General features: G+C 52.0%; 1 protein-coding gene across 1 annotated transcript in view; it reads left to right on the forward strand.

Moving 5' to 3' along the window:
* The window catches only part of PI4KA (phosphatidylinositol 4-kinase alpha), a 96,851-nt gene that overhangs the window by 74,317 nt on the left and 7,877 nt on the right, over window positions 1-14,657 (forward strand). The window contains exons 30-41 of the mRNA XM_081802554.1: window positions 372-530; window positions 817-968; window positions 2,828-2,935; window positions 3,525-3,652; window positions 5,422-5,541; window positions 5,704-5,783; window positions 5,881-6,074; window positions 7,037-7,127; window positions 7,503-7,670; window positions 8,340-8,393; window positions 12,335-12,455; window positions 14,070-14,199. Coding sequence (XP_081658680.1) covers window positions 372-530; window positions 817-968; window positions 2,828-2,935; window positions 3,525-3,652; window positions 5,422-5,541; window positions 5,704-5,783; window positions 5,881-6,074; window positions 7,037-7,127; window positions 7,503-7,670; window positions 8,340-8,393; window positions 12,335-12,455; window positions 14,070-14,199 — 1,505 coding nt within the window. The remainder of the gene's footprint in view (window positions 1-371; window positions 531-816; window positions 969-2,827; window positions 2,936-3,524; window positions 3,653-5,421; window positions 5,542-5,703; window positions 5,784-5,880; window positions 6,075-7,036; window positions 7,128-7,502; window positions 7,671-8,339; window positions 8,394-12,334; window positions 12,456-14,069; window positions 14,200-14,657) is intronic.

The following is a 14,657-nucleotide window of genomic DNA, read 5'->3' on the forward strand; positions in this document are numbered from 1 at the left end:
GGGACTCAATCCCAGGACCCTAGGATCATGACCTGAGCCGAAGGCAGACGTTGAACTGACTGAGCCACCCAGGAGCCTGTTTTCTAAATTTTGTTCGTTAAACATGTATTCTTTTTTTTTTTAAGGGGTGAGGAGGGCAGAGGAGGGGAGAGAGGGAATCATAAGTAGGCTCCACCCCCAGCGCAGAGCCTGACACAGGGCTCTATCTCACGACCCTGAGATCGTGACCTGAGCCGAAATCAAGAGTCTTAACCAAGCTTAACCAACTGAACCACCCAGGCGCCCCGAGCATGTATTCCTTTTATAATTAAACAACAGTAAGTACCTATCTGTGCTTCTCAGAGACACTAACCACCATTGCATACTTGCAGTTTATGCGGGAGATGGCAGGGGCCTGGCAGATGACAGTGGAGCAGAAGTTCGGCCTGTTTTCCGCGGAGATAAAGGAAGCGGACCCCCTAGCAGCATCGGAAGCCAGTCAACCCAAACCTTGTGCCCCCGAAGTGACCCCCCACTACATTTGGATTGACGTATGTGCTTCCCCAGGTCCCGCCCACTATAGCTTCGAGGTCAGGGGCTCCCCCTGGGGCCAATGGCCCAGTAAACACAGAGCCCCAGGTTTAAGACTGCCTTACCTGGGGACAGGGGCATGGCTATTCCAGCCTTCTGCCCAGGCCCTTTCCGGACTCATTGTGCTTGCCCTAAGACCCCCACCCACCCTCCTATTGGCGCAGAGCCCCACCTCACTGGCTGTGCTGGCTCTGCAGGCGGGTGGGCCAGGCCCCCCACAGAGCAGTGTGTTCTCTTCCCACTCAGTTCCTGGTGCAGCGGTTCGAGATCGCCAAGTACTGCAGCTCTGACCAAGTGGAGATCTTCTCCAGCCTGCTGCAGCGCTCCATGTCCTTGAACATCGGTGGGGCCAAGGGGAGCATGAACCGGCACGTGGCAGCCATCGGGCCTCGCTTCAAGTGAGGGGCTCTCCTCTCGTGGTGGCAGGGATGGGGTGGGGGAGATTTCTGTCAGAGTTGCTGGTGCAGTAGGCCCTCTGCAGGGGAGGTTCCCATGCTTGGTCTTTTTTTTTTTTTTTACCAGAAACTGATCAAGCCCTAGTACCTGCAGGGCCCCTGGGAAGGGATCTGGATGGAATGATCTGGCCCGCCATGCCCTTCCAGGGCTGAGGAAGTCGGCCAGCATGCTGTCCACAGCAGGGGAGTGTTCAGAAAGATGGTTCACTCATGGACCTGGGGCAGCCAAATGTTGGGCAGCCTTTCTAAATTGGTTGGGGGTGGATGGCAGCAAAAGGATTCTGGTGTCATAGTGGTGAGTGGAAAACAGCAGGTGGTGTGGCAGAGCTCAGGTGTGACGAGCTCAGACTGGGGGGCTGGCAGTGGCTTTGGGCAGGTCCCTTTACCCCTCAGAGATGGTCACAGAAAACTTCGGATCATGCTGACTACACCAAGTCGACTTTTGCCAAGTCCTGTGCAAAATACTAACCACATCAGGGGATACCCCCTTTTGGGGGGTGTGCGGCCTAGGAGGGAGGCTCAGGCCCGGTGCTCCGGTCAGGGGTACTGTGCACACAGCAGGCGGGTCGGTCTGGCATGGGGAGGGCCTGCAGGTGCCTGGGTCGTCAGTTAGAAGGACGGTGAGGGTAAGCTACTCCTGCCTGTACCCCTTCCTGCTGCCCACTGCCAACACCAGCTCTTTCTGCCCCTCCCCTGAGTTCCAGACCCATGTTCCTGCAGCCCCCGGGCACCCCCTGGGACCATGCTTCTCAGACCACTGTGGGGAAGGGCTAGTAGTCTTTTCCCTCCATTTCTAGTCCATCACAGACGTGTACCTTTATAAAATGCATGAGAATAAATTACTGGAAAAGACTTCACGCTGGACCCCCATAGCAAGGTGCAATTGCTGTAGAAATGAGCAGGTACCCCCTCTCAGTTTCCGTACTACCTCATCACAGACCAACACCATCTGTAGATGCCCATCAAGTAGCCCTGGCCTGGCAGAAACCAGGTGCTCAGTAAATTTCCTTTTCTTTCAGCTTGAATTAAATGTTCTACCTTTGTAGCCCCTATAGGTGACTGCACTCAGAAAGTAGTTTGCAGGTAGTTTGCAGATAGACAAACTTCTGGCCAAGGCAGATAAACACACAAATTGTTCATTTACCCCAGTTAGAGTGAAGGTTTTAAAAAACAACAACAAAAAAAAACTCTTTCCTAAGACATTTCTGGTATAGGGGCGCCTGGGTGGCTCAGTTGGTTGAGCGACTGCCTTCGGCTCAGGTCATGATCCTGGAGTGCCGGGATCGAGTCCCACATCGGGCTCCCTGCTCAGCAGGGAGTCTGCTTCTCCCTCTGACCCTCCTCCCTCTCATGCTCTCTGTCTCTCATTCTCTCTCTCGCAAATAAATAAAATCTTAAAAAAAAAAAAAAAAAAACTCTTTCCTAAGACATTTCTGGTATAGGGGCGCCTGGGTGGCTCAGTCGTTAAGCGTCTGCCTTCGGCTCAGGTCATGATTCCAGGGTCCTGGGATCGAGCCCCGCATCGGGCTCCCTGCTCAGCGGGAAGCCTGCTTCTCCCTCTCCCACTCCCCCTGCCTGTGTTCCCTCTCTCGCTATGTCTCTCTCTGTCAAATAAATAAAAAAAATCTTTAAAAAAAAAAAAGACATTTCTGGTACAATAAACCACGGTCCTGTCCTCCAAGAGCTCTGTCATCCAGAGACGTGCCCTGAGCCCAAGGGCCGCGTGGTTTGCACAGGAGCTAGGGACTCCTCGGGCATTCCTGGGCAGCGCGCTCTGACTTGGCCCTGGCGTTCTCTCGCAGACTGCTGACTCTGGGGCTGGCCCTCCTGCACGCCGACGTGGTCCCAAATGCAACCATTCGCAACGTGCTTCGAGAGAAGATCTATTCCACCGCCTTTGACTACTTCAGGTACCCCCGAGCTGTGCTGCGCGCAGGTGTCCCACACCCCAGAAGCCCTGGCACAAAATGGCATGGCCTGATTTATGTGCTGCCCTCCTTGTTCAGTAGCTCTGGTGGCCCTGGGTTCGAAAATCCTCAGCCCTGTGCCATCTTTCCACATGTGTGCTTAGTTAGAGCTAGCCTCCCTACGCAACGTACGCAAGTTTTCCCCCAGTTCAATTGACTGAAGAGATTAACTGCATCCATTTAACTTTCCAGTTCCTCTGAATGGTCATTGCATGAAGAATTGCTTTGCTAGCGCGCAGGTTGTGTTGTATAGAGACAGCTGTGGCTGCGCAATGGGCCACAAGCACGCCATTCGGCCGAGCGCTGTCCACGGCACTGGGAATAGTGGTGGAGGTGGCCATGGGAGGACTCAGAAAATCATCCCACTTTTTTCCATGAGAATGAATGAGATCGTTGCTGATGACTAGCTCTGGGCTCACCTTTTGTCATTCAGAGACCACTCATGTCTGCTCTCACATGCTTTTATAATATGCATGACTTCTAGTCCCAGAGTCCAGGCACTAAACTCTTGTCCTCTTGTGGTTGTTTGAAGTTGCCCCCCAAAGTTCCCTACTCAAGGAGAAAAGAGGCTGCGTGAAGACATAAGCATAATGATTAAGTTTTGGACAGCCATGTTCTCAGACAAGAAGTACCTGACTGCCAGCCAGCTTGTTCCCCCAGGTAAGCCTTGTCCTCAGCTGGGCAGCTGCTCCTGGGTGGTGGGGCCGAGGCATGGAGGCAGGCAAGACATTGGGCGCAGTGGGCAGCCCTGCAGGAGCCAGGTCAGAACAGTGAGGGTCCCGCCGAGCCTGCTGCACGGTCACCAGAGACCCAAAGCCTGTCCGGCCACCCCTGGTCCTCCAGCCTCAGCTGACAAGCATGACTGAGTGCAGAGGGCCCTGAGCAGAGGCCACATGGCATAACTTCTCCCAGCACTAGCCCAGTTCACCAGTCCCGACTGCATATCTGACAGCCCATCCTGGGCCCGTGTGCCAAGATGAATAAAGCACTGTCTGCTGTCACCTGGTAGGTGATGTCAACATGAGGAGATCAGGGCAGCACCCCTCAAGGACAGGCCCTTGGCCCACCGGAGTTAGGGAGCCAGAGAGAGTTTTCTGGAAGAGGTGACATGTGAGCTGAGTCTCCAGGGACGCATAGGAGCAAGCCAGGGTGGACAGGGTTAAGGAAAAGGCGCTACAATGTAAGCAAGCAGCAAACCACAAAGAAACACGTTCCTATTTCTCTGAGCAGGAAGCTGATTCCCCAGCACAAAGTAGGGATGAGGAGCGCAGTTTCTGCAGGCAGACCCCCAGCCGACAACCTGACTGCAGGGAAAGGAAAGGCAAACTAAAAAGCAAGCGCAGAGATTTTCTGAGGCGGCGTCCTGGCTTCACGGAGAGCAGGGCCAGCAGCACTTCTCGCCTGCCCGCACGGCCCGACTCACTGCTCTGTTGAAGGGCAGCGTGATGCTGGCCGAGAGAGCTGTTGGTAATTGATCAGGATCGCCACCCACATTTGTTTTCTTCTATTTTAAAAGCTAGGAGAGGTGCGCCTGGGTGGCTCAGTTGGTTAAGCGTTAGACTCTTGATTTCAGCTGGGGTCACGATCTCAGGGCTGTGGGATCGAGCCCCGTGCCGGGCTCTGCGCTCAACGGGGATTCTGCTTGAGATTCTTCCTCTCTCTGCCCCTCCCCCACACTGGCATGCACGCACTCTCTCTCAAATAAATAAATAAAATCTTTTTTTTTTTTAAGATTTTATTTATTTGACACAGCATAAGCAGGGAGAGCGGCAGGCAGGCAGAGGGAGAGGGAGAAACAGGCTCTCTGCTGAGCAGGGAGCCTGATGCGGGGCTCGATCCCAGGACCCTGGGATCATGACCTGAGCCGAAGGCAGCCGCTTAACCGACTGAGCCACCCAGGCGCCCCAATAAATAAAATCTTAAAAAAAAAAAGTTAGGGGGCGCCTGGGTGGCTCAGTCGTTAAGCATCTGCCTTCGGCTCAGGTCATGATCCCAGAGTCCCGGGATCGAGCCTCACATCGGGCTCCCTGCTCGGCAGGAAGCCTGCTTCTCCCTCTCCCACTCCCCCTGCTTGTGTTCCTGCTGTCGGTATCTCTCTCTGTCAAATAAAAAAAAAAAAAAAAGGAAGAATATAATACATTTTAGTAAGCTTTCTATGTAGAATGGTTAAAGAAACTTCCCCAGGGCACCTGGCTGGCTCAGGCTGTAGAACGAGTGACTCTTGATCTCAGGGTGGTAAGTTCAAGCCCCATCTTGAATGTAGAGCTTACATTAAAAAAACAAAAACACACACACACTTCCCAGAGGTTGGTTTATTCTTCAGATCCATCAACACCATGTCTTTCCCTCCCTGCTCTTCCACTGATCACCTTATCTCTGGTGAAAATCCAGACGCCTCATTCTGGAAGCAACAATGTGTTTCCCTACAGATAACCAAGACACCCGGAGCAATCTGGACATAGCAGTCGGCTCTCGGCAGCAGGCCACTCAAGGCTGGATCAACACCTACCCCCTGTCCAGTGGCATGTCGACCATCTCCAAGAAGTCAGGTCGGTTGAAGGTTTGCTGATAGGTCCCTCCGGTCTGAGTCACATCCTGGCGGTTCAGACAGTGAGCAGAGCGCTGAAAGGCAGCTTCCTTTGGGTTCTAGAAGTGAAGGATGGGCCAGTGAACTCGGAAGAACACACCTGGGCCTTCTGTCTCTTCCACAGGCATGTCCAAGAAAACCAACCGGGGCTCCCAGCTGCACAAGTACTACATGAAGCGGAGGACGCTGCTGCTGTCCCTGCTGGTAAGGTGACACCCATCCTATGCCCACAGCACCGGGAACGGGAGCAGAGTGGCACATGGGTGCACAGAGAAGGCATATTGATGTCTCATCTCACCAGGCCACCGAGATTGAGCGTCTCATCACATGGTACAATCCACTGTCGGCCCCGGAGTTGGAGCTGGACCAGGCCGGAGAGAACAGTGTGGCCAACTGGAGGTCCAAGTACATCAGCCTGAGTGAGAAGCAGTGGAAGGACAACGTTAACCTCGCCTGGAGCATCTCTCCTTACCTGGCCGTGCAACTGCCAGCCAGGTGGGGCCCTGGTCACACCTGCCTGATGAGGGCCTTGCCAGAAGTCCAGTACCAGGGCACCTGAGTTAGGAGGAATATGATGTGGTCACTGCCAAGGACGGTCGGGGAAGTGATCTCAGAGGCCTGGTCCTCTGCCCTAGATGTTGACCGGGCTTTCTGTGCAGTGGTTACACAGCACACACTCCTGCCTGCAGTGCCCCAGCACCCCAGGGCCCGAGCAGGAAGCGTCAGAGCACGTTCGAGGGATGGGAATCACATGCAGGCTGTCTGTCACTCCAGGGAGGCCGGCCTGGGAGCCTTCGGTTTGTTCCCACAGGTCCACAGCAGCGGGCTCCTCAGATTAGGTGGCCAGCAGCCAAGTGCCCTGTGAACTCTCCTCTCGCAGCTCTCCAAGGTCAGAACTCTTGGACCAATGGTAGCCAAGAGGGGCCTCCCAGGACCCTGTGTTAAGTGCCCCACATGCAGGGGCGGACATTTCTTCCCCATGAGCCCACACTTGCCTACTTACTGCTTCCTCCTGGTCCTAATTCAGTCCTCTGGGTCAGGACCACAGCCTGGAAAGTCCATGGAAGTCATGGAAAGTCCACCTGTCCTGGGGCGGTGACCCCTGAAAACTTGTACCCACCCTCCCATCTGCTGACGTACCTTCCGACCTACGGGCTGCCGCGCCATAGGTGGGCTGCTTTGGCACCAGGGCAAGGGGCTGTTCTGAAGGCAAGGACTATAAAGGGGGACGTCCTTTGACTGGGGAGCTTGAGATCGTTCTGGCATTCATGCCATAGCCAGTCATGATGCTGTTTATTGTAAACACTCATGGTCAGAGTTACCAGTACGTCAGTAGCATAGTGTTTGGGTGTCACTTGGCATTAATCTGCATCCCTCCAGTTCAGGTTTCCCTCTACCTGCCTCTCTTCCGTGGAGGTGGGAGAGGCCACCCCACCCACACCCTCCGTGTGCCATAGGTTTAAGAACACAGAAGCCATCGGCAACGAAGTGACCCGTCTCGTGCGGTTGGACCCAGGAGCTGTTAGTGACGTCCCCGAAGCTATCAAGGTAGTTAGTGTAGCATGCGCTGGGGCCTGGGCTCAAACTGCACAAGAACAGAAATGCCTCCCAAATGCCTGGAAACTAGAACTGTGACAAAAGCCTGGCAACCTCAGCAGGATAATGACTTTTCTAATTTCCTGTGTTTTCCATTTCTCGAGTGAGGCCTTTATTATGCTTAGAGTAGAAAAATATTGAGTGTACTTTACCCAAGTTAAAGTTATGCTACTTTACATCATGTATCAGAAGCATTTCCCCACGGTGTTGTAAGTGCTTCATCATCATCACTTTGGGACCGCCCCTGAGATAACGGGGTGGGCCGGGTGTTTCCAGAGGGGCATCAGGGCCTGCCTGTGCCAGACCGTCTCCCTGCTTCCTTCCCAGTTCCTGGTCACCTGGCACACCATTGACGCCGACGCGCCCGAGCTCAGCCACGTGCTGTGCTGGGCACCCGCCGACCCGCCCACGGGCCTCTCCTACTTCTCCAGCATGTACCCGCCGCACCCTCTCACCGCGCAGTACGGGGTGAAAGTCCTGCGGTCCTTCCCGCCGGTGAGCCCGCGTCCTGCCTGAGTCGGCCTCGGTGGGACCACCAGGGAGTGCTGAGGTGGAGACAGGAAGGACGGGCTTTATCTCAAACTTGATGTGGGCCTGGTGAAACATGGGTCCATCTTAGAGCAGGTCTTCATCCCCGTTTCTGTTCAGGCGGTCATAGAAGACAGATTGAGTTCTGATTCAGATACGTTAGGAAGTTGACTTGAGTTTGGTGCCAGTTGTAACTGTGTGGGCACAATCACCCAGCCGTGGGCTCTTGGGAAGCCTGGGAATCCCATGTGACAGCCACAGTGACAGGGGTTTGGTAGCTGACTCACCGAGGCCCCAGCACACGGGCCTGCTGTGACCTCAGCCCTTGTCCCCAAGCAGGCCCCCAGCACTGAACACACATGGGCGGGCCCTTACCCTGTCCTCATTCCTTTTGCTTTTTCTCACCCGTCATGTGTTTCAAGCCATCGGCCATTTTCCTTGCTGTCCTCTGGGTTTTCCCTGGTTTTCAGTCCTCTGCAAGACAGTGTCCCATGGGCTGAGTGACAGCGGGGCCATTCCAGGTTGGAGTGGGGCCCTGGGACAGCCATCTGTGTTGCTTTTGTTTTCACTGTCCTGGAGGTAAGGAATTGTCTTCCCTTCCTGGAGGTCATGATTGCTCGTCCACCTCCTTTGCAGGATGCCATCCTGTTCTACATCCCCCAGATTGTGCAGGCCCTCAGGTATGACAAGGTAAGGCTGTCCCAGCATGTGCTGTCCCTTCTGAGAGCCGTGCCGGGTGTTTGGGGGGGGCGGCGCCCTCGGCAACAGGGATGGGGCCTTGGGAGCAGGGTCTCTGAGCTCTTCTCACACACACCCCCACACACACCGGCCACAGGGTGCTCATGGTCAGGAGGCCCTCCTCACCCCACCTCACCCTGAGGCCCCGTCTTGCTGTGCAGGGTCAGTGGGCTCTAGAAATATTGCCCGCCACTTCCTCAATCCCTGAATCCAGCTCCCTCGTCTCTTCAGTGGGAAGCAGGGAGGGTCAGACAAGATGATGTATGTTTGGTGTGCTTGGGCTGCCAAAGCAAGGAACCACAGAATGGGGGGGTTAAATGTATTTCTCACAATTCTGGAGGCTGGAAGTTGGAGATCAGGGTTCCCATAGGGTTGCTTTCTCTTGAGGATTCTCTCCTTGGCTTGCAGATGGCTACCATCTCCCTGTGTCCTCATGTGGTCTTCCCTCTGTGTGTCTGTGTCCTAAGCTCTTCTTCTTATAAGGACCCCACTTGGACTAGATGCCACCCTAATGATCTCATTTGAATTTAATCACCTCTTTAAAGGCCCGTCTCCAGACACTGTCACACTGAGGCATGTACGACTTCAACCCATGAATTGGGGGTTGGGGGGGGCACAGTTCAGCCCTGCATGTATAGCATACCTGTACGTGAGATGCCTAGCCCCGAGCCTGGCACAGAAGCATCCCCCTGACACGGGGCTGACCACAACCCCGAACCCACACTACCCGTGCTTCATCCCAGCAACCCCCTCCACTCGTGCTCAAGTCTGAGTCCCCAGCAGTAGCCGCCCCTTTCCCGCTCCTGCCAATTCCACTCCGCACTGCATGGGGCGCCAGAGCCCACTGTGTCAGACTGAGCCCTTGTGGTGGCAGTGAGCACTGGCTAGGTGTCCCGGGGCCAGCTGCTTCCCCACGGATTGGCAGGATGCTCTGTCTCAGTCCACAGACCAGAGTGCTTCTAGACCTGTAGCCAGCCTTTAAAGACTGAGTCCTGTCTTAGCGCAGTAGCTGCCAAAAGCCCTCCAACTCTGAGCAGGTAGTTTTGATACTCTGCCGGAGTTTATTCACCAAGCCAGGGCCCAGCACTTGGGGGCCCGTCACAATGTGCCTTTTCTCCAGGCACCCATTTCCTCTCCCTCCCCTCCATCATCATCTCCCTCTACTCTTTGTGTCTTTGCTTCCACCCCAGCCCTAGAACGCCTCGCTCCCCAGGTGGCGTTCTCCATGCTCTGCTCTGCCCGTGGCCGCGGGGGGCCTCCATGGGCTGCCGTTTGCATAGAGGCGTGGATGGGGGCTGCGGCCAGCATGTGCGAGTCAGGCGGGCTGCTCTTGGTTTCATTTGGCCATGATTTTACATAAGCTGCTTACCACAAAAATCCTGATACATTTTTTTCTCTTTTTTTTTTTTTCTAGTTTTCAAAATTGGGTTAATTCCTTGGCATTATCCAAAAATGACTATGAGTTTTTCTCCTTTTTTTCTCCCACATATCATTATAAACTCATGGATTTTGATGTGTTTGGTCTGTCTCAAGCCACTAGTTATTTTTGATGCCCACCTTTCTGACTCCTGGGAATCCCCGAGTGTCCCTTCTTTGATCTTTAGTCCTTGATAACCTTATTTTCCAGAAAGGACAAGATATTCTAGGCTCTTCTTGTTTTCTGCCTCAGACCTGGAATCACCCATTTTCCAAGGAACTCCAATTCATTTTACTGAGACAACATAATCTAAACGCTAAGAATCGTCACTGTCATTGAGTTGGTCATGGTTTCTAGGCCTTTGTAGTAGATAGAGCCTTTTGCTTTTGTTTTTTTGTTTTGTTTTTTTAGAGGAAATACATCATGAGGTTATACTATTTTTTTTTTTAGTATACTAATAATTCCAATTCAAATGTAGGATTATAGTTTTTTACTTTAGTTGAGTTTATGTTTGAATCTTTTAATACTAAAAATATTGGTTTCTAATAACATTAACATACCATTTCTTTGCATTATTCCACTATATTAATAGTTTCAAAGTAACAATACTTATATTATTACAACACGATTACTAAAAACTGGGTCAGATTTTTTTGTCTTTTGTTCTTGGTATATTTTCCACTGGGAACATACAGTCAGATTACTCGTTTTTTATTTTTGTTTTTTAATTTCATCATCTTTTCGGCAAAACATGGGTTTATTTGGGAATAAAAGAGAATTGCAATCTGGGACAGATAAGCTGTGGCAAAACCATAGTCCCTAGATTACTCAATTCTTTTTTTATTTTTTGAGAGAGGGTGCATGCGCAAGCAGGAGGCAGGGAGAGGGGGAGAGAGAATCCCAAGCAGGCTCCACACCCAGCACAGAGCCCAACGTGGGGCTCAATGTCATGACCTCAAGATCATGACCTGAGCTGAAATCAAGAGTCAGACACTTAACCGACTGAGCCACCCATGTCCCCCACAAATTACTCAATTTTAAAGTCACTTGAAATGATTCTTCTCTGTGAGGTTATGTCAACTCAAGACTCAGCTAGCTTCATTGGTTTCTTTCTTGCTTTCCATTTCTAGGGTTTTTGTTGTTGTTGTTGTTGAAGTCTGAGCTTGATGGGATACCAATGTATTTGCTTATATTGTTTTTAAGAGAAGGATAAACCAAAACTAGTAAAAATGGCTGAAGAGGGAGCAGACAGGATGGAAGTGGCCATACTTAGTAATTTTTTTGACTTTGGAATTATCTCATTGCTTGTATAATTAGTTATAAAGCAAACATGGATTTGTTTTCAACCAAATTGTCTGGCAAGGCAGATATTAAATTCATTAAGAACCGCACAGGGATGAAATGCTAAAACCTTTCCCAAAGCTAGAAGGCTCCATGGGCCTCAGTGACTGATGACACTTCCTCCTTGCTCAGACGGCTGCCTGCCTCCGCCTCCCTGTGATAGTGTGTTCATTACTTCATTGAGTCCCCTCTGTGGTATTGGCAAAACTGACCACATTACTATCGTAAAAGGACATAACTCAGGAACAGCCAGGTGGAAGGGCAGCATAGGGCAAGGGATGTGGGAAGGTTGCAGAGCTTCCATGCTCTTTGGGCGCATGGCTCTCCCCACACCTCCACCAGCCCAGAAGCTCCGCAAACTTTTATTTAAACACACTGTAAGTTGAACATTCATAGTTTATCTTTAGATCCTTTTGCTGGGCTCGCATTGGGAAATTATTTGAAATTTGACCTGCTTGGTAAGCCCACCCAGCCAAGTTGAGGACATCTATCCAAAGACTACTTTACCAGATGCAGGGGCCACAAACTACAGTGGTCGGGGGAGAGGCCACTCCTTCAGAAGTCTTCGAGAAAGGCCAGCACCTTTTTTAACTTTTGGACAGGGTAATTAAAACTGGAGCTACGAGTAGCAGAACATGACTAAGAAGGAGAAAGAGGAGAGGTCCTTAGGATAGTGGTCATGGTGTGTCAACTCAAGAAGTGTCTGTGTATTAGAATTTTCTGGAACCTGCCCATCACTGCAGAACATTGTTCCAAACAACCAGTTTATAGCTGAGTTTAGGTACCCAGCCTACTCATTCCTCATACTTGACAACAGCAGAAATCGAGAGTTATGGTTCTTAAGAGTCCAGGGGAGAGCACAGAGGAAACAAAAGCTGGCTCCTTCCTGTTTTGCAGACCCCACCGCCTGGGGCCCCATCTGCCCTGTCGGCCAGCTAGCAAGCTAGAACTTGGCCTAGCCCCTGGACTGGGCTCACACATCCCCGGGTGCGCTTGCTCACACAGCCGGAAACCACTGGTCCTCACTTCTTGCTAGGTCTGCAAGTGCTGGGAGTCCACTCCTGCACTGGGTTAGAGTCTCTCTCGGTGGAGAGGCGTCCAGGCCTGGGCTGATGGTGACCCTGCTCTCCTATAGATGGGCTACGTGCGAGAGTATATTCTGTGGGCAGCATCCAAATCCCAGCTTCTGGCACACCAATTTATCTGGAACATGAAAACTAACATCTATCTGGATGAAGAAGGGCACCAGAAAGACCGTGAGTATTTGTCACCTTCCCTCAGTCCTCACCCCCCTCCAGAGCCCTCCAGGCCCTGTGCTGCCCCAGCCCATCCCTCTGCTTCCCATCCTTTAGTGGGAACGCCTCATCTTTAACACCCAGCGGGAGCAGGACCCCCTCCTTCATGAAGCCTTTGCTAACCTCACCTGCAGACACCCTGCCTACCCTGGCACTGTCCTGCAGCTCCCCAAGCACATGCGAGAGCTTCTTCTCACCCTGCCCTTGACCTAGCAATTCCATGTGGGGACGAGGCAGCCACCCAGGGCAAACAGTTCTCAAACAGAGCTTGTCCACATCTTCCCACCCTTAAAAACTAGTGAGGCCCCCAGAGAGCTTTGGTTTACACAGGCTTTAGTTCTCAGTGTTAACCAGTGTTGGACAGTAAAACCAAGACATTTAAAAAAGATAAGCATGTTAACATAAATAACATATTTTTGTGAAAAATAATTCAAAAAGGAGTGAGAGTGTTGTTTTACAGTTTTGCAGATCTCTTTAATGTCGGTAATGTCATAACATCTTTCTGCAGTAAAAGACAGCAGGATCCCTATTCCACTTCTGCATTTAACCTGTTGGAATATGCTGTTTTGGTTGAAGTCAATGCAGGGAATTCGGCTTCACGCAGACATGGAGCTGGAAAAGGAAGGAGGATTTTAGTTGTCTTTCTGGTCACTACAGATAGTCTCAGTTGATACTGCACCAAACACAAGTGATAGGTTCTTAATGATTAATTGCAATGTGGATTTGAACTCATGTCAGCGAGTTTCTCATGCTCTTTCTTTGAAGTCCATTGGTCTACCCAGCGCTCACACCCACACCCGCCCCCCGCAGGACTTTGCAACATTAAAAATCACACGTGTGAATGCCCCACTGGTCTTACAAACCAGAAACATTTTCAAGTGCTGGGAAGCTGTCAAGCTCACAGTCACAGATGCAGGTTTCCCAGAACTTAGTCGTTTTCCTTAAATGGCAGATTCACCTTGGTCATTTTCAAGAAAATACCTGCCATATACCTAAGTCCAAATAACTATATTTTTGTCCGTCGGTCACTCTTCTAAGTAAAAATGGTGTTCCCTGAAACAAGAAGTTAGTTCAGTTGGAAAGTCCAACGCAAGGCGCTTTTCCACGGGAGCACAGCGCCTGCGTACTTCACCCGCGGCTGACTGCTGCGTGACTTCCGTGTCATCACACAGAGCATCACAGAAATGTCTTCGGGGTAGAGTGTCATCAAATTAGTCCTTGCTTATTGCCTTACCAGGGACATTCTTAGTGACACTGGCTTTTGTTCACACCACGGGAGCAGAGCCATGAGGATCCAGTGACCACTAGCATCTTGGCCGACTGTGCCCAGCCTCGCAAGCCATCTACACAGCAAGGAGGGCAAACAGCCTATCGGTGTGGTTTTGACTGGGGGTTCTTGAAGGGTCCCAGGGACCCTCCAGGCAGTTACAGACCACACTCTCAGGGCAGCTGAGCTGGCCTGGGTGCTGGGGAACACCTGAACACCTGGACTGCACATCTGGCAAACGTGGGGTTTCCTTGAGGAGGGCCTTCGGTGGCCCAGCTGCAGGCTCACCCTCTTGGTTTCTCTGTCAGCTGACATCGGTGACCTCTTGGAGCAGTTAGTGGAGGAGATCACTGGCTCCTTGTCGGGCCCAGCCAAGGACTTCTACCAGCGGGAATTTGATTTCTTTAACAAGATCACCAACGTGTCAGCCATCATCAAGTAAGTGGCATCTCTCAGTCCTGGCTCATGGGAATTGCCTGGAGGGCCCCCGCTGATTCTAATGAACAGCCAGGGTTGGGAATCTCTGCCCTGGCAAGTCCGGTCTCTTGGAAATAGAGCAAAATCCACAGCCATGCAAATTTCAGAAAACCTATCATAGTTTCCTTCTGGATAGTGTCCCGTGGTTTGAGGCCACTCTGCTCTCTCCAAGTTCTGAAGGGACCTAGGGTATTAGGAAAACCAGACTCCTTTGTAGCTCCCAGTGTCGTTTTACTGATTTACCTCCTGGGCCGTCCATGTATGAGGGCTGACACCATCCTTGGGCATTGGTGGCCCTGCCTGTTTGTGTGGGACGGGGCCCTGGAGTCATCAACTGGCCAAGGGCCTAGGGGAGGCCCCAACAGGGGAGCACTGGCTGCCTGTCCTCCTGGGTGCCTCATTGCCCGGGCTGTCCCTGG

This window comes from Leptonychotes weddellii, chromosome 13 (assembly GCF_054177405.1).
Source record: "Leptonychotes weddellii isolate Sample4059 chromosome 13, ASM5417740v2, whole genome shotgun sequence".
Classification (NCBI taxonomy): Eukaryota; Metazoa; Chordata; class Mammalia; order Carnivora; family Phocidae; genus Leptonychotes; species Leptonychotes weddellii.